General features: G+C 39.6%; 1 protein-coding gene across 3 annotated transcripts; it reads left to right on the top strand.

Moving 5' to 3' along the window:
• The first annotated feature begins 31 nt into the window (after nucleotides 1-31).
• LOC140564408 (MAPK/MAK/MRK overlapping kinase-like) lies at nucleotides 32-15768 on the top strand. Of its 3 annotated transcripts, none has more exons than XM_072689838.1 (12): nucleotides 32-527; nucleotides 1267-1381; nucleotides 3588-3677; nucleotides 3797-3867; nucleotides 4309-4387; nucleotides 5372-5420; nucleotides 5549-5727; nucleotides 5837-5938; nucleotides 10047-10220; nucleotides 14394-14514; nucleotides 14640-14831; nucleotides 15201-15768. In XM_072689838.1, the coding sequence occupies exons 1-12, from the start codon at nucleotides 455-457 to the stop codon at nucleotides 15276-15278; spliced, it is 1323 nt and encodes a 440-aa protein (XP_072545939.1). In that variant the 5' UTR covers nucleotides 32-454; the 3' UTR covers nucleotides 15279-15768. The 3 variants fall into 3 exon arrangements, with proteins under 3 accessions (XP_072545939.1, XP_072545940.1, XP_072545941.1); XM_072689839.1 differs by having other exon boundaries at nucleotides 14643-14831; XM_072689840.1 differs by lacking the exon at nucleotides 32-527 and adding an exon at nucleotides 799-978.
• The last annotated feature ends 4302 nt before the right edge of the window (nucleotides 15769-20070 follow it).

A 20070-nucleotide genomic window follows, 5' to 3' on the forward strand; every position in this document is an offset into this window, starting at 1 on the left:
AAAAAAGTCGAAGCGCGTTTGGGATTATGTGGAACTAGGCGGTGTGGTCATTTCACGATGCTGTGGACCATATTAACCGCCGAGGAATCACAAGCCGTGTTTTAAGAAGACGTAGCTCTGCCTTTGCCGCAGTATAGGTTTTAATATTTGAGACTGAGGTTTTATATTTGAACTTTGGTTACTGCCATGTTGTTAGAAGCTTGGCAATTACTTTCAAGATTGCTGGCGAAGCAGAAGAAACGTTCCTTATTTGCCGCCCTTAAACTGCAAGGTTAAAAAATATGATAGTGCTCCGGCCACTACAACAAAGGCCGTTCGTTGAGATGGAGGGTCGAAACTGAAAAGTTGACATTTCCCCCAAAACCGCTTGATTGCAAGCTTCTTTTTATACGCTTTTACCACAGACATGCAAAGGTAAAAAAACGGCCCATTTGGTAATTTAGGCACGTCTGCGATGCATCCAATGGACACCGAAAAGAAGCGGTGGGAGCCTGAACTGGCGCTCAGCAACTATCTCACTAAGAAAGGTGAGTCGCTATACGAACAGTTGCCCTGGGTTAAAAGAGGCGTCTTTTTTAAGATGCTCCCGGAGATGCAGCGTGGCCTGGTGGCGTCCTGTGGGCCTAGACGAAACGTTCAGCACAGAGATACGACCGAGAACAGCCGCCGTGTTGTGCGGGAAAGACGTCCGCGTGAGTCGACTTTTCTGGCTCGGCTCACCTCAGGTCAAAGTGGAGGCCGGGCGCGTGCCCCGTTACCAGGGCGACAGTAGCCACCTAGCTAAGCTAACATGGCGGCGCTGGGGAGCCAGTGCGCACTGGTGCGGGGAACTTGTTTGGCTCGTCCGAGTGTTTTTAGCTACTAATGTCTGCTGAGGTGGAATACACAGTGTGTGACCGTCGTTATGTGTGCGCTAAGAAACCTTTATCATTTTTTGTATCTGGTTCTCCGACCCGGGTCGACGCTTAAGAATGGATAGTAAGTCAAAAGTGTTCAAGCAAATGAACCAAATAAAAAGTGTTCGAGGCAGACGAGCCGTGACTACTTTCGCTAGCCCTCTTTTTAGCTAGTCGTGCTGGATATAGCTAGCTATATAGCTATATATATATATTTGATTAAAAATGCAATGGCACTGTGTGGAACATAGGTAGCCTATCTAGTGAATACAGAAGAGTTGGGGGGGGGGGTCGTTCAACGCTCGTTAAGTGCACCCCAGTCCTGGCAGGTGCAGACTTTACGATGCCCTTGTGTTTCTGCTCGTTGCAGGTTACAGAATCATCAAGAAGATCGGGGAGGGGACGTTTTCTGAAGTGGTGAAAGTGCAGAATATCATAAATGGGAAGCACTACGCCTGTAAGACAATGAAGCAGAGCATTAACAGGTAAGCATGGGGAGAAGATGCAGTCGATGGCAGCAGACAGAAGCAGGTGGCAGTTGGATTTGGCCAGACTTTATTGTCTCGTGCGAAAAGCGCAGCAGTAGCCGGCAGTAGCAGGTCTAGTTCCAGTCACAACAGCCGTGACGTGTGCATCTCAGGCTGGCTAGCCCTCTAGCTGAAAAAAAAACAGTCAAAAATTAAAATAACCCAGGGGGAAGAGTAACAACACTTTTATTGAAGACTAGTGAAAAAGAAAACACCACACAACATTTGCACAATGTTTTAGGACTGCATTAGATTAGTAAATTAATTTGCAAAGCCAAGGCGACAACAAAGCAGGTAGTTGTTAAATCCTTTAGTATGTGTGTGTGTGTATACTATATATATATGTGTGTGTGTGTATATATATATATATATATATATATATATATATATACATACACACATATATATGTATAATATAATAATATATATAATATATATACATACATACATATATAATGTCACACTAATAATAACAAGTAGATGCACAACGTTTCTGAACTTAACATCTACACTGACTTGAACAAAATGTTTTAGTGCACTTGACTTGGAAGCATCAAAAACCTATTTTACTGCAAATAACAGAATCAACCCCCAATTTTTGTATATTATATATATATATATATATATATATATATATATATATATATATATATATATAATACTGTATATAATACTACTATGTGGAACTACTATTATTTACTATACTATTATTACCATTACTATTATAATACTATACGTGCATAGAAATAAAGTATTCACCCACTTAGATGTTTTCCTTTTATTGCTTTTAGAAATTCACTTTTGGCCAATATAATGGCTTTAAATAAAAAACTTTTAAATTTTAAAGTGACAACAGATTTCTACAAAGTTATGTCAATTAAATAAAAATACATCATATAAAATAAGGGATTACATAAATAATCATCCGTCCTCAAGTCAGTATTTAATAAATGCACCTTTGACTGCAGTCATGGTCTGTGTGAATAGGTCCCAATCAGGTTTACACATATCGACAATGCTCCATTTATTCCATTTCTCTATGCAAAACTGCTCAAACTTTGTCAGGTTGCATGGGGATCAGGCATGGACAGCCCTTTTCAAGCCCAGCCACAAACTATCTATAGGATTGAGGTCTGGGCTTTGACTGGGCCACTCCAGACCATTTACAATTTCTGTGTAGCCTTTATTGTATGCTTTGGGCCATTGTCCGACATTGACCAGGCATATTTGAATGGATCAGTTCAGTGTCTTTGTTTAGCCACTGTGTTCATGTAAACAGTCAGTTCTTGAAACTGATGTTAACAGCAAGAAAGATGGGCAGACCACAGACCAGATTGCGATGGCTAGATGACTGGATTAGAACATCTCCAAAACATCAAACAAGTCTTGTGGGTATTTCTCTGGTATGCTGTGATCAGTACCTACCAAAAGTGCTCCAGGAAAGGACAAATGGTGAGCCGATGGACAGAATCATGAACACCTAAGGCTCATCTCATTGATGCAACTCATCAACCTACTCAGTATTCGGTGTGTAGGTGTATATATATATATATATATATATATATATATATATATATATATATATATATAATATATATATATATATATATATATATATATATATATATATATATATATATAATGTATTTTCCTCAGATGATGTGATGTGCTCTGCGTCTTGTGGGGGGTTGTGGGGTGTCCAGTGTAGTATCTTTTCATGGGGCCCAAAATTCCTGGCAGCGTCTCTGGTCGTAGGTCCATTATTTTTGGACTTGATCCAAGTAATGAACCAACAAAATAGATCTGAGGTTAGGTGTGTTAAGAGCTTCTTCTACATGCAGGACAGTCGCCAGTGCTCGAGGTGGAAAAATAGGTTGAAGGTTATGTAATTATTATGGTGATAATAATGACTACATTATAAAATAATGATAGTAATGATGATGATCATCACATGCCTACACATGATCTGTACACTCCAGACCTCTACACAGGTTGTGTCTGTCTGGAATACAATGATGCATATGACTGGATGAATGATTGGATTTGTCAGTTTGTACATTTGTTTAAATGCTCTGCTCCTCTGTACCCCCTAAAATGAATAATGCTTACAAGCCTCACAACTCACATACTGAACAAAAGTGACAGATGTATGTCCCCCATTCAGCCTGGAACAGGCACACAACCTCCGTGAAGTTCAAGCAATGAAGAGACTGAGTCCACACCCTAATATACTGCAGCTTCATGAGCTAATATTGTAAGTATACTACAACTTCTAGAGGAAATTACCAGATTACCAGTGATCTACTAATACAAATGTCCCCACAACTCTATTGTGCAGAAAAGTGATGCCAGTTAAATGCCTTTTTATTTCAGTGACCATGACAGAAGGACCTTGTCCTTAATATGTGAACTAATGGAGATGAACATCTATGAGTTGACTAGAGGTAAATTACTAGCGTCCCCTGATATTTTCTGTATTTACTGTTCACCTTTACCTTCAAGTGAAGCTCTTTCGATTATGCTTACCCTGTGTGATTTTAAAATGTAATAGTACATGATGGTTAACGTTGGCTGTTCTGCGACCAAAATGGCTCCCTATTTACAGCGAGTGTCTGAATCGCGAAGTGGAAGGCTAAATGGGAGGCTAACTGATTCGTTAACAGTGTACTTACTCAGAATTAATTTTGCATATATAAGGAGCTTTAACAGCTCAGCCATGGCTCATGTGTTTGTTAATGTGACGCATGATGAAGATGAGGAATCTGAATTTACTTAGTGCTGTATATATCACAATACTAATGAGTAGGGATCCATTTCTGCCGCAGCCACTGTCTTCAGTTGTAGTTTACACATTTGGTAACTGTATAATATTTATGTAAATGTAGGTAGGCAGTATCCCTTGGCCGAAAGCAAAGTCAAACAGTATATGTATCAGCTTTGTAAAGCTCTGGATCATATGCACAGGTATGTTCTATTATTTACTCTTGATTTAAATGATGCCTGCTTTTATATTTCAACCCACAGCACAAAATTGAAAGGGCCACTATTATAATGTAAAGACAGCATTTACTCAGTGTAATTGTAATTAGGGCTGCACAATATTGGAAAAACTGACATTGTTATTGTAAATAGGCTTTGTTCTGCATTAATCTGCAATTTTCACCAGATTCCACCAGAAGTCAATGACGCAACATGGCATGGTAAAAAATTGATAATGCACTCAGGGTATCCAAGACTAGAGTAAAGCAAATATTTTTTTAAAATTCTGATTATCTCCCCAAGTTGGATTGCCAATTACCCAACCCATACATATTCTCACCATTACATGCAATGCTCCCGACACTAGGATGGAGAAGGCCGGCACACCTCCTCCGACACATGCGCAGTCAGCCAGCGCCTCTTTTTCCGAAGTCACCGAGCCACCAACGTTGGGATGTGTACCCAGCTCTGATGTATCGGCCAGCAGACTCCAGTGTCAGCCAGTATTGCACCTGTGATGTGGGGAGAAAGTGCCATTCCGGAAAGAGCAAGGCCAATTGTGCTCTGCCGATGACTATCAGCATGATTGTAATTTAAACCAGTGATCTGTCATCTGGTCATAGTCACAGCCCCTGGTTCTGCTGGCCCACTCAGGGCCCTGCAGATTTCCCTTTTGTACAAGTAGCAAAAATGTTGTGGCATGACTTATTTGATGTAGTTTAACAGGGCACCTGACATGATGTGGACAACCTGCACAACCTTTGATGTGGCTTTTGTATATGCTCATGTTGCGATTGCGATACTGAAACGATGCAGTCCTAAAGTAATGATCAAATCAGTGTAATTCGTTTTTGATTACATGGTGGGTTATGTGTGTACAAATTAGCATGAAACGTGAGTGGGAATGAAAATAATTTTACTTCAAAATATACCACTTGTACTAACTGATCAGACTGTGTTTTTTTTAAGCAATGGGATTTTCCACAGAGACGTGAAACCAGAGAATATCTTGATCAAGGTAAGTAAGCTTCATTAACTGTTTACTTGTAAATGCAAACCACCAATATGCAGCGCTGTGGAGAGCAAAAGACAACAAAAAAGTGAAGCGGCAGTTACGACCTTACCTATGGCCCGTTTTCTTCATAGCATGACGTCTTGAAGCTGGCAGACTTTGGCTCCTGCAGGAGTGTGTATTCCAAACCTCCTCACACAGAATACATCTCCACACGGTGGTACCGAGCTCCAGAATGTCTATTGACAGATGGCTACTACTCCCTCAAAATGGACATATGGAGTGCAGGCTGTGTCTTCTTTGAAATCATGAGGTATCTCTGCTGAATTATAGGATGTTCTGTGTTTAAAACATCATTCTGAATACCTTTGTGCTTTTTCTTTTTGTTTTCTGATCAGTCCCTTTATTTCACTGTTATCCAGCTTGAACCCCTTGTTTCCAGGAAGTAACGAGGTGGACCAGGTGTCCAAGATTCATGATGTTTTGGGAACACCAGAGAGCACAGTCCTCCAAAAATTTAAGCAGTGAGTTTGCATTGGCATTACTTACCTATCCTGACCAGCTGCACAAGTACAGAGATGCACTCAATGCTTCGTATTTCTCCTCCATTATTAGCAGAGGTAGTGGTAAGTCCAGAATTTTTTCTTCCATAAGCAACATTCTTAAGCTATGTAAAGCACCCACCCCTGTCTCTCAAGCTCAATGTGTGTCTTTCCTTGACCTTGAGAGCAATTTATTAGCACTTTCTTGTACTCATCACTTAGTCTAACCCCTGCTTTAGCCTCTCTTGTTAAGGCATGCTGCTCTAGTATCTTCTGCCTCATTGCCACCCTATTAAAAATATTTTAAAAGTGCAACTTTCTCTATACCAACCAGGTCTGTGATCATCAGTCCGGGATCTTTCTGGTTGATTTCAGTTTGTATCTGTAGGTAATCATTTATCCTATACTGTCAGTGCAAAACAAGGAGTCACTCGTGGATCAGTACTCGGCTCTCTCAGTTTTACCAAAACAGTCAAGTGAAAACATCAGGACACCCCATTAATCCACTTTCTTTCAAATTTCACAAAATATCTGTAAATAAATAGAAAACAAACAATGAGACCATTTTTTTAACCAAAAAAAGTTAGGATACCATATGGCCTAATAGCTGGTATTTCTCCCATTGGCTGAGATAACCTGCGTACTCTATAAACGCCTTTTGTTAATAGGCCAAATTATTTAACTTTGGATTCGTCTGTTTAAAGCACCAGAAGTATTTTAGTCCTAGTGTTTAGGTGTTCTCGGACAAATGTTAGTTTTTTGTTTTTTTGTTGTTGTTGTTGTTGTTTTTTGATAGCAAGGGTTGCCTCCTTGCACACCTCCCACAAAAATCAAACGTGTGCAGTGAGTGTCTTTCCAATAGTAGATTTATGTACTGCAACATCAACTGTGGCTACCTGTAAAGAGCTACCTTTAGGTCTCGTGATTGACAAGATTGACATCTTTCCGCATGTTACTCAGTGTTGGTTTCCACTGTTATGCAGGTGATTCACAGATTTACTTCAGTACTAGGTCTATCACAGCACTCCCTCTTTGCATGTGAAAATGACCTGAAATTATGGATGAACTCCAACTTTCTTAAGTTAAATGAACTTTTACTTGTTGGCCCAAAGCTTGATACTCTTACTTCTAAACTCTTGCTCAAGCTTTCATAACCTCAAGCCTAGACTACTGTAACTTCCTCTTCTTTGGCATTCCATGGAAAACTGCAGTTTATTTAAAACTCAGCTCACCTAAGCTCTCAACACACATCACACCCATTCTGTGTCATTTACACTGCCTTTCCCTTTAAAGCAAATTAAAGCTACCCATCTCTCTGAAGAAGCACTAAATGGCCTCGCCCACCTTACATTTTTGAGCTTTTCAGCTCTGTACACATTGTAGCCCTACCACGTCCACCAATACTGGTCTACTGGACACTTAGATGCTCATACTTTTTCTCTCCGAATATTTACAGTGAGGAAAATAAGTATTTGAACACCCTGCGACTTTGCAAGTTCTCCCACTTAGAAATTATGGAGGGGTCTGAAATTTTCATCTTAGGTGAATGTCCACTGTGAGAGACATAATCTAAAATAAAATGCTGCAAATTAGTATTTGAACACCTGTGAAAATCAATGTTAATATTTGGTACAGTAGCCTTTGTTTGCAATTACAGAGGTCAAACGTTTCCTGTAGTTTTTCACCAGGTTTGCACACACTGCAGCAGGGATTTTGGCCCATTCCTCCACACAGATCTTCTCCAGATCATCCAGATTTATGGGCTGTCGCTGAGAAACACAGAGTTTGAGCTCCTTCCAAAGACTTTCTATAGGGTTTAGGTCTGCAGACTGGCTAGGCCAATCCAGAACCTTGATATGCTTCTTACGGAGCCACTCCATGGTTATCCTGGCTGTGTGCTTTGGGCCTTGTGGAGCCTTGTGGAGGTCTACAATTTTGTCTCTGGTGTCTTTGGACAGCTCTTTGGTCTTAGCCATGTTAGTAGTTGGAGTCTTACTGATTGTGTGGGGTGGACAGGTGTCTGTATGCAGCTAACGACCTCAAACAGGTGCTTCTAATTTAGAATAATAAGTGGAGTGGAGGTGGACTTTTTAGAGGCGGACTAACAGGTCTTTGAGGGCCAGACTTTATGCTGATTGGAAACTTATTTGCAGCAGTAACACACAAATAAATTCTTTTTAAAAATCATACATTGTGATTTCCGGATTTTTTTTTATAGATTATGTCTCTCACAGTGGACATGCACCTAAGATGAAAATTTCAGACCCCGCCATGATTTCTAAGTGGGAGAACTTGCAAAGTCGCAGGGTGTTCAAATACTTATTTTCCTCACTGTATGTCTTATTCATAGAACTCTTGTTTTTTGTGTGTATGTTTCATAACTGTGTTTGCAAAGCAGTTTTTTATTATTAATATTGCTATTTGTAACTTTGTGTGTCACCACACAAAAACAAGTTTGTTTTTGTGGGTGAGCCCACTTAATTTATTTTGTTTAGGTTAGATTGTTGGTGCTGAGATGGGAGTGCTGGACAAAGTGGTGTCAATCGAAATTGATTAATAATATTAAAATATTTGGACCACTTGTATATTAGGGTAGATAGACCTTAGTGTTTTTAGGTTTAGTTTTTTTTATTAATTCCTTGCTGTATAAAAATGTCAGGATATAAAAGTAAAATCATATTTTTTCCCCTGAAACTGAACAGCCTAATAGAAAATACATTTGTAATACCATTTGTGACACAGATGGAATTTGCCATTCGCCTTTTACCCATCCATGCAGTAAACACACACACAGTGAACAGGGAGCTGTGTATATCCACAGTCTGAAAAACAACATCTAGTATTACAGTAAATTACAGAATGAAGATCTGTACAGTTGCGCAGAAGGGCATTTATGGCATAGAGTGGAGTCCTGGGCCACAGTACAGAGGGGACTGTAAGATACCTCTTAAAGTCTGATAAACTGATGAGTTGTTCTAGCTGTTAGTAAAAGTATTTGCTGGCTTTAATAGTCCTGAGTCTTCTACCAGAGGGAATGTGGTTGAAAGAGGTGATGTTAAACAGATTATTTTTTCAACATCAAACTCAGTTAGGTCTTTACGGACTACGTTTTGTGCTCAGGGGGGATGAAACGGTAAAATATGTCCTCCCAAAGTACACGGTTTTCTATAAAGTTGTTATATGCGGTAGCATTTATATTTCCCTTTACTGGAACCATGGGAAAACAGCCATAGACCATTATTCCTCCTCCACCAAGCTTTACAGGTGCACTGTGCAGTGGGTCTGATTCTCCTGGAATCCTGTAGTCATCGGTTAGACTGGCAGATGGTGAAGCATAAACATAAGTGGGCTGTGAAACTTTATGTAAAGCTGCACAAATTATGTATTGCAAGAGTAAACCAATCAAACATCAGTTCGATACAACATGTTCAAGTAACAGTCAGTTAGCTAACGATGATGATGCTGTTCCACAGAAAAAGAAAAAAATTACCAGTAGATGCAATTCATACCTCATTAAATGGATTTTCTGAAGTATAAGCAGATAACACAATTAAGAAGACTAAAAGAAAAAGAACATTTAAAAAAGTATATAAATTAATAAAAGAGTTTTCCTTTGGGCCATCATTCTTTCTAGGTGCAAAAAGGTTGGTCTTCATATTATAAAGGCTTGAGAAGCCCTACACCACTGCAGCCACTGCTTGGCATATTTCATGGTGTTGCACCTGAGAACAGCACCTCAGTCCTGTTCTGTGAGCCTGTGGGGACTACTGTTTAGTAGCTAAGCTGTTATTGTGCCTGTGCACGTCACAATAACAGTTGACCAGGGCAGCTTTAGCTCTGTGACATTGCCATGGTGAAAGTCACTGAACTCTTCAGTGTGACCTATTTTACTGCCAGTGCTTGTTTGTGGAGATGACCTGTCTAGATGCCTGGTTTGATGCACCTGTTAGCAATTGGACTGAAATGGCGAAATCCACAAATTAGAATTCACATATGATTATAGTGTCATTTGTTTTAAGTTGAGCACTACAATGAACTCATGATATTTTCTGTGATTGATTAAGTGGTATGTGTCTCCCATGTAACTAAGGTCTCGTGCGATGCACTTCGATTTTTTGCCTCGGAAAGGTTGTGGGCTCTCTCAACTGATCCCTCGGTGCTCGGCTCCTAGTCTTTCTCTGCTCTACCAAATGTTGGCCTACGATCCAGATGAACGCATAAGTGCCCGTGTAGCAATGCAGCACACCTGCTTCAGAGAACTGCGGTAAGCTAAGACTAACACACACATGCACACACACACAACTCTAGTGACAGGAAAATTAGTGCAAGATTCAAGTTCTTAGATTTATCACAGCTTCTGTCGCCTGTTGAGAAAGAAGATTAAATTATCTAATTGAATAAATAGATATATGGAATTTGGTCTAACATGGGCACAGAACCGTTCAGTGGGAGGGCATAATTGCTTAGGGACGGCTAGGGGACATGAACATGGAGCCACCAATTGGCTCCATATTCACGTCAACTTTGTGCCGCATGATCCTGGGTCTTTATATTTCCAGTCCACAAAATGGCAGAGAATAGTCCATTTTAACTCTCTTCAGGTGCACTGATCATTACTGTGGCGACAAGTACTCTTTAGTGCACTGTAGCATAATAATGTTTAGCATACTTGAGTCGGTTGTGGCGTCATCCAGCATCGCTAAGGCAGCGTTAACGTGACCGATTTCGTCCAACCTCGCTGTTGGCACAACCCCCCTGCCGGGCTCATCCAATATCAGTACTGCAGCGTTAGCACGGCCCAGCTCGCTTAGTTACATCTGGTATTATCTTTGCAAGGCAAACACTTAGTCAAACTGCAGGGTTTTTATATTAAAAGTTGATGTTGTACAGCAGTGCTGGACTATGCTCATGATTTTGTGACCTTATAGTCATATAGTCTTTTATGCCAGGACCACAGCTATCCGTTAGCATAGTGCTAACTGAATGCTGATCAGCATCGCATCAGCTACAGTGCTGCTAGAACATGGATGCAGTGTTGCCAACTCCTCAGTAAGGAAAGTAGCTATTGGCTGTCCTAAAAGTCGCAAGAAGTCATTAAATGACGCCAACGCCTAATTTGCTTGTATTTAAAGCTGTAGAATAAACGAAAAACGCAGGGAGAAAAAAGTAAGTAAAAATGCCCTAAATATGTTAAAACTACAAATGAACTCTGAATAATTTTTTTTACTTTGAAATACGCAGTCACTTCTCAAACTAACATCATGACTTTAATGCTTTGTCTAGATCCACATTAAATGAATCAACTTTGTCCTGTGTTGTTAAATGTTAGCATATCACATTTTATTACAAGACTGTTATCCTCCCTAAATAGGGGGTGGAGTCACTGTCAAAGTCTAGTCTTCACCACATAGGTTTTTGGAAGGTCTATTGAGATGTGCCATGCCTCAAACAAAGGAGCTTTCCTGACTTCAGGAAAAGCATGATCGAAGTTTACCAGGTTGGTTGGAAAGGATTACGAAACCATTCTGAAAGAGTTTGGCCTCTGCCAATCCATTGAGCAGATGATGTACAAATGGAGGAAATGAAGCACCCCTGTTACTGTCCCATGGACTGGACATTCAGCAAAGATCACTCTAGTGTTATAAAGAACTCCAGAGTAACATCTAAAGCTCTACAGCCCTCTGTTGCACTTGCTAATATGTTGAGTCCACCATCAGGCAAACACTGAAGAAGAAAGCTGTGCATAGTAGGACAGCTTGGAGGAAACCTCTACTCTCTAAAATCAACAGTGCTGTCCATTTTTGTGAAATACCACATGGATGCAAGAGGTCTACAAAATCTTTTGGTTTAAATGAAAAGTGCTATGTTTGGAAAAAAACAAACATTGCCTTTTAAAATAAGAACATCACCCCAGCTGTTGGGGAATGGGGGTGGCAGGATCATGGTTACCGGGTGTTTTGCTGACTTGGATTCATGATGACTTCCATTAATAATGGCTCTATGAATTCTGGATTGCACCAGCAAATTTTACAGGAAATTGTCAGGGTGTCTGTGAATTGAAGCTAAACCGTAGGTAAGACAGTGACCCTCAGCACACAAGTGAGTCTATAAAGAAATAGTTAAAGCAGAAGAAATTGAACATTTTTGAATGGCCATGTCAAAGCCAAGACCTTGAATAGGAGTGGCACAATACCACTTTATCATGTCTGATACTGTTATCGAGGTGTATATTGCAATCTTGAGTATCTGCCGATACCAATAAAAGTCTGATACCTTCTTTCCCCTCTCCTAACCCTTAGACCCCAGGCCAATTTTGCATTTGCATGAGTTTGTGATAGGTTGATTTAACTTTTTTCTGCAAAATAAATCCAAAGAATTTATAAGAGACAGTGACACATGCATGTTATTTTCAGAAGATATGTCTAAATTTGAGATGTGAATATAAACAGAATTTAGATATTTGTACAAATTTGACCATGTTTTGATCATAAATTCACCTTATGCCTGCAATGGGAGTTGTAAAGAGTTGCTTGTAAAGACTATAAAAACATGGTTCTATAGTCTAGGGTAATGGATAGGATTATATATATTTTTTTCCAATACTGAATATCAGATCGGCGCACCCCTAACCTTAATCCAACAAATTAAGCAGTTTTGTAAGGAGTAATGGGCAAAAAGACTCCAACCCGTTGTGTAGAATGGATTACTAGTTTTGAAAAAATTTGGTTGAAGTTAATGCTACTTAAAGGAGTCACACCGGTTACAAAAGGAAACACACTTTTTTAATCATATATAATGTTGGATAAACTATAGTGTTTTTCTAGTCTTAGAACTAATAAAGATATAACCATGTCCTGATATTTAAAACACACTTAGCCTTAAAGGGTAGAATATTTGGATGGAGCAAGTGTGGCAGTAGAATGTGTTTACATGTAAACCCTATTAAAAATATTACTACAGCCAAAACAGCCAAAGAGGCTATAAGCGATCAGGCACAGTGAACATTGTCCTAGTAAATCATGTTACCCCATTTTTATGTTGCTTATATTAGCATTGTAGGGGTAAAGCCATTATCATCTGTTAAAAATATTGGGACACTTGCTCATTCATTGTTCCTTCTGAAAACAAGGGAATTAAAAAGGAGCTTATCCTACTTCTGTTGTAATAACTGTCTCTACTCTCAAGGAAAGACTTTCTGCTAGATTTTGGAGGAGCATTGACGTGAGGATTTGATTGCATTCAGCAATAAGACTGTTAGTGATGTCAGTATGTTTAAAGATCACCTATCCACCTAATCTACAACTCCTTAACTCATCCTAAAAGTATTGCTGCAATCGCCTTCCTCAAATCTCACCAAATATTGTTTATGGGGTCAAGTCAGGTGACTGTAACGACCACTCAGCAATCTTCCAAGACTTCAGAAACCTTCTTCTGGACTTTGAGGTATGCTGGGGATCATTGTCCTGTTGAAAGGTCCAATGACACCTGAGCTTCAGTTTTCCACAGAAGGCCTGATGTTTTCCCCTAGGATTTCCTGATCCTTGATTGATCTTGCCTTTCCACACTGCAGGTTTCCACTGCCAGAGTAAGCAAATCAGCCCCGGAGCATCACTGAGCCACCGGTATGCTTCACTGTAGGCAGGGTGTTCTTTTCAGTGTAGGCTTCATTCTTCCTCCTTCAGACATACCACTGATCCATAGACCTGAAAAGTTCCTGTTTCCACATCGCTCCACAGAACAGATTCCCAAATCTTCTGTGGTTTATCCATATAGTTTTAAGCAGATTGGAGCCGACTTGGGGCAGTAGAGGTGTACAGGAATGGTGACCTTCAGCGCTTAGTATGTTTCTTACTGTGCAAACTAATACCTGCTGCCACCAAATTAGGAATCTGGTGGCAGCAACTTTCTCCCTTATCCAGAACTGGTGAACTATGCTTCCAACTGTATCTCTAGGAACATTCAGAGTCTTTGCTCTCTCTCTGTATCCTCTTCCTTGTTAATGCAAAGCAGTGATCTTGTCTCTAAACTTTTTGGACAATTCTCTTGACTTAGCCATATTTCTAACATGGATTCAAACATTATGGTATACAAACCCCCGAGCCAGCACAGGTATTTGATGTGTACCTCAAGCTCATCTGATGCCACTAATGACGCCCTTGATTTGTCACCTGATTTGCAAATGTGTGCTTTTATGAGGGATTCTATTTAGGGAGACTGCAGTAGTTCGTTAAAAGTGACATTTGTGTTGGATTTGGAGAAAACACTAGTTGTATTAAGCTATTTCAATTGGTCTTGTTTCATTGGTTTATTGTAAACAGTTGAAAGTTTGTAAATCTGCTAATAAACCTAATTTGCACTGGGGGTTGAATGATTTCGATTGAAACTGTTGAAATGTCCATCATCTACTCAGCATTATTTGTGAAGTTGTTGTCTGTAGGCTGGCGGAAAGGAGAGCAGTGGGTCTGCAAAGGACCATTGGGACTGTGGAGGCAGAGGTCAGCGCTACTCCCAGCTCTGTGGAGCACCTGTGGCGAATCGCACGCCAGGGTAGACGACAGGTACAGTAACCAACCAACCAACCAGTCTATCTTTACTACACTAGCACAGATGCTAGAATACTGATAGACACAATACAGAGTTAAAGAACTGGAGAATCATTGTCGACTTTCTTCCTGCTCGGCAGCAGCTCAAGCATATCGCTGACCCCCTCAGCAGACGCATGCTCCATTATCCCATGGAGCTGCCTAAACTGAACGTGGTATTGCCTGCCCCGAAAATCCCCTATCCGGTACCCAGTTTTCCAGCTCTTACCATACCACATCGGGGGTCTTTGCCAGCCATCAGTTCCAAAAAGTGCCATTCTCGCTCGACCAAGGTAATAGCAAGCACTTAATACCTCCTAAATTAGCTATAGTAAATGTTAGTTTGGCTCTATGCTCATTGTTGAATGTGAATGTGTATTTCTCATACCTAATGTGAAATTTACAATATTTATATTTAGAGATTAATTAAATTGCACAGAATGTTTGAATACCTCACAATTTAAAACTCAGTAGTTTAACTTTACTACCGTACTTCAAATAACAGCACTTAGAATGGTCATCAGGCACCTAGGCATGTTTATATAAGCTAAAGGATTAAGAATAGTCCACTGCTAGAGCAAATAACTTTCCTTGTGTCATTGCTTATTTATTTAGGTACTTATATAGTTAAACTGATCTGAACTTGTTTCCTAACTCTGCAGCCCAGGGAAGATGCACACTGTTCAGCTTTGAAGAGCTTCTACATGCCCCCTCTGGAGAGGAAAGGAGAAGACTACTGAAGTTCAGCTTTTGTTTGCAGGACAGGCTGTATTAACAACTGGAAGGGTGGGCAGGAAAAAGCAAGGGTGACGTTTAAAGCTGACGTGCCTCCACACTGTGCAAACTTATGGTAACTTGCTTATAAAGAAAATAAAGAACTGATTTTTTTCTCACTTCTTAGTACACCACAGCTAAAATGCTGGATTTGAGGGGTAATTTGGAAACAATGCTAAAGAAAAATGTCAGACAAAACCAGACAGTGGTCCTGTATTTGACATATAAACCAACTACTCTGTCTAGAATAGCACTTCATAGAGAAAACAAGTTATCGGTTACATTATTGGTTGGAGTTACACTTTAAAGGCGTGATGTAAAGCAATGTCAAAATAAAGGCTCTGGTGTCTTTTTTTTAACACACAATGGGCCTCATTTATAAAACCCTGTTAAAACTCAAGCTAACAAGTAAATTACGAGAATTAAATGGAAAATTAAAATGGACCTTCCTGAAAATCTGCAATTCTTCTAATTTACAATCACCATTACCATAATCCATGCCCATGAATTACAAATGACCACTATATAATGAAGCCCTTGGACTGAGGGTCACAAACAAGCAAAGGACCTACTCGGATGAAAATAAACATTTTATTGTATGAAGTGCGTCCAAATCAACACTTTTCATTTTCATTTTGTAGATTTGTTGCTCTCTTAGGGGAACTTGATATGGCGAGGTATTAGCCAGATCATACAGTCTGACTGCAGCGTCAGATCAGAGACATTAAAAATGAGGAGACGGCCACTGGTTGAAATGAATGTGAGGTCTCATAACTCTCAACAAGCGTCTGTTTACGGATAACGTCCCACCTTTCTACAAAATGAGCCAATCGGTTTGCTGGTTGCGCCGTGAGCAAAGGAACTCCCCTCGATGTAGAGATCTACACACGCACAGTAGCCAGAACAAGCCGAAAAATTCATGTTTTTGAGAATTATTGAGCCGAAAGATACAAACTATTTATGGGGTTTTAGTCAGAATGTATTAGTGATTTAAAAAAAATGCAATATATAAAATTTTTTAACTGTAATTTGACCTTCAGTTTCCAGTATTTTGGTCTGTCCCCATGCAGAGAGATAGAAGCTTGGTCTTACATGGCTGGCAGTAACTGCCCAGCAGTGCTGCAAATATGCCCCCCGAATGAATAGACTTGCCTAAAGACTTTATGAAACCTGTCAATGTGTTTTGAGCAATTGGACAATCACTATGGTCTCTCATAGATGGATCATACAAATGTCTGTACATCTATACCTCCAAGTGCAAGTTAAAAATTGACGTGTGGGGTGCAAGCACCGCAACTGAGTCAGTTTTGTCAGTTGCAATGCATGAAGTATAAACACAGCTCAAAACGTCTGAGATAATGTCAGGATGATCGAGGGCTAGGAAATTCCAGATCTGTCAGCAAGCTCTCACTGGAATGTTCCAGTATTCAAGGAGCCAAACAGACAGCACCTGTACAGGTACGAGAATAGCGTGGGATCTGTTGGACTCCTTTCTGAATGCTGGCTCTGAAATGTTGACTAAAAACAGCAACTAACACTTGGAGCAGGTGTGAATGTTGTTCATAAACTTGAATAAATCGAGACATTTACGAAACAATTAGATTTTCTCACAAATTCGCCTGCTCGTGTTTCTTCAACTCTCTCCATCAAGCTAGCTAGTCTTTTCTTAAAGAATATGATTCCAGAAATTTACTCAAAAGGAGCGTGACATAATGCCAAACTTCTCTGAGAACAAAGGACGTCTGTTTCACTGATATAGCCATACAGTATAAATAGTGTCTAGTTCAGCACCCCCCCCCCCCCAAAAAAAAAAAAAAGAGGTTTAACACGTCTGCAAACTAGTCAGTCATTTTATCGGGTCTTTATGAAGCTGTTGAAGCTTAATGAAGCTAGTAGGAAGAAGCTGAACTTTAATAATTATCCAAACAAACACGCACATGGCAGAGCTGTGAGACTACAGATGATACATTTGCAAGATAACCTGTTTTAGTGAAACCACAAAGGTTCTTTAAAGAACACCTTCAAATAAATCAAATGCCAGTCAACACAAGTGAAAACACTGGAAAACAACCATCCTCGGCTTGAAGTTGGAGAAAGAATACAAACCCTGTCAACATGAAATTATAATTTATAGCACATGCCGTTACAAAGGAGTCAAGGCATCCAACCCATGTTATTGCTCAGCATGGATTAGTCTAGCCAACTCATCTGAGGTCAGCTCTAGCTCTGACACACACTGCAGATGCACGAATGAGGCCTGGGTTGATATCATTCAAGCATTCAAAGCATGTTTTGCGCACAAGATATTGAACACTAAACTACAGAAATCAAATATTGCTGGGCCATAAATGTTGAGACAGCTTAACACAGTGATTAACTTTAAACTAAAGTTTGCTATTAGTTATAAGTATGAATGAAAAATTAACACATGGTACCAATTCATTTAGTATCAGCAAGCAGGAGCTCAAAAACACCTTTTGAAAATAAGGACAGTTCTAGTGTTTTTGAGCGAGTGGAGGGTTGGGGGGGGGGGGGGGGGGGGGGGTGTTACACAGTCACCAAATCTGCCCAGACAAATAATGATCCTTGTATACAACTCTTTGGTCTTGTACTATGTGAAGTCTGTGTTTGGGTAAGTAGGTTACATTTTATTGAAATTATCTGTGGTGGGTGTAGGTGAATCAGGCTAACTTTTAAATCCACTGAAGAAACAAAAGCTTAAGGAGAACAAACGTATGAGCTTCCACACCAGCAATTAAAGTCTCTAGAATCACATAACTGATCTCTCACTGTTCAAGCCTTCCAGCTTGCCGTGTCCCTCAGTCACAACTAAACACATTAGCATGTGGGTGAAGAAACACACACCAAACATGCAGACTGTGTTGTAGATCACATCACAATGTCCAATTAGGCTCATGGTCACTTTACTCCAGCACATGCCTCTAGAAAATGCACACACCTGGACTAAATAAATATATATATTTTAGTATTACGTTTATGCCTCATTACTGCATATTTTGCCTTTGCAGTTTCTTGAGTTCCCAGTACACACTACATAAAAAGCTGATCAAGGATTGACAGTTGATTTAAAGCAGAGAATGCAGATGCCTTAGTCCTGTAGTCCTTCTCCCAGTCCACACTTTAGCGACCACAGTGTGTAGAATGAGTCGATAGAGACCTTCAGGGCACGTGGTAAGGAAAAAAAAAAAAAGTGCATTGATGGAACAGACTAGTCCTGAATCTCAGACAGCTCCCCATTCTCTATATGTTTATATAACCCTATATATGCTTCTACATTGACATAGTGACATACTATGTATATATGTAAAAATAAATTCTTAAAAAATCTGACAATGTGATTTTCAGAATTTGTTTTCTCATTTTGTCTCTCATAGTTCAGGTCTACCTATGATGTCAATTACAGGCCTCTCTAATTTTTTTTAAGTGGGAGAACATGCACAATTGGTGACTGACTAAATACCCCCCCCCCCCACTGTGTGTGTGTGTGTGTGTGTGTGTGTGTGTGTGTGTGTATATATATATTTATTTATTTATTTATTTATGTGTCGTAAGTACATTCATGAGGTCATTAAGTGGAAAGCAACGTCAGTGCTTAAACAGTAATGCTAGCACTGCACCACACAGAACCTGTTTGCTGTAAAAAAAAAAAAAAAAAAAAAAAAAAAAAAAAAAACTATTAACTTTGCTGATTAAAAAAGGAAATTTCTGCAAATGTCAAAATACTGGCCAGACTCTGGTCAGATGAGCCAGACACACTTCGCTAGGTTGCTATGTCAACTTTTCTTTGCCGATTTGTTTTGACCCAAAGAGCAAGACTGCAGGAAGGCATTTCGCTAAAGCTGGGTGGATGAGTGCAACAGGTCACATTAGCCTTGTGAGTGATGTGGGTAAAACTTGGCCACACTTTACACAATGGCAATGGACTGTGTGCATGACTTATTACCCATTAAAATGCACATCACATACCTAAAAACAACTGCACGCTACCGTAAGCCTGAATTTTGTTTGGGAAATTGTACATCTTAGCTGACAAATTTGAGTTAAGGAGACTTAAGTATGTGGCCTATTGTAGTGTTCTAAACTTCATTTTACACCATTTTAATTCATCATGTTCGAAATTATATAAATAAATTAAAAAAAGAAGGAAAAAAAAAAAAAAAAAAAAAAAAGGTAATTTCATTCAGCTGTAATCACAAAACGATAAGTGACAAAGCACAAGGCCAAATATCTATGTTTCTTTTTTAATAAGCAGAAGGTGAACTGTTAAATGTTAACGACATAAAACTGTGACCTCGGCAGCTGGTTACTGCCGATTCACTGAATGTTTCATTAACAATGATTGATAGTCACAAAAAAAGTACATATTGCAATGTTCAATAGGGTCAACATGGTCATGTCCAGCCCCAAACCTACTGCCGTTGTTCTTAGCGGGTGTAATTAGTAGTATTACGTAGAACAGCACTGCTGCTGGTTAGCTTAATATGAACTCGTAGCTTGTGAGAGACTTTTTTTCCTAGTCTGCCTGACTTCCTGAGCTTCAAACGTTAAAGTTCCCGAGTTTAGCTGCTCTGCTGCCAGACAACATAGCATTTTCTAAATTTGTAACATTAAGCATGATGGCTCGAAAACTGAAAACTCAAAGCCTTTTGATACATAAATCTCCTATATCAAAATACATCTGGATTCATTTAGTACAAGACAAAAGAACAAAAAAAATAAAATAAACAGAAGCCTGCG

The sequence above is a fragment of the Salminus brasiliensis genome, chromosome 10, assembly GCF_030463535.1.
Source record: "Salminus brasiliensis chromosome 10, fSalBra1.hap2, whole genome shotgun sequence".
NCBI classification, from domain to species: Eukaryota; Metazoa; Chordata; class Actinopteri; order Characiformes; family Bryconidae; genus Salminus; species Salminus brasiliensis.

Coding starts and splice junctions, on each gene's coding strand:
- LOC140564408 (XM_072689838.1), top strand. CDS start 455: ATGCATCCAATGGACACCGAAAAGAAGCGGTGGGAGCCTGAACTGGCG. Junction 1,382..3,587: donor ATGAAGCAGAGCATTAACAG/GTAAGCATGGGG, acceptor TCCCCCATTCAG/CCTGGAACAGGCACACAACC. Junction 4,388..5,371: donor GCTCTGGATCATATGCACAG/GTATGTTCTATT, acceptor GTTTTTTTTAAG/CAATGGGATTTTCCACAGAG.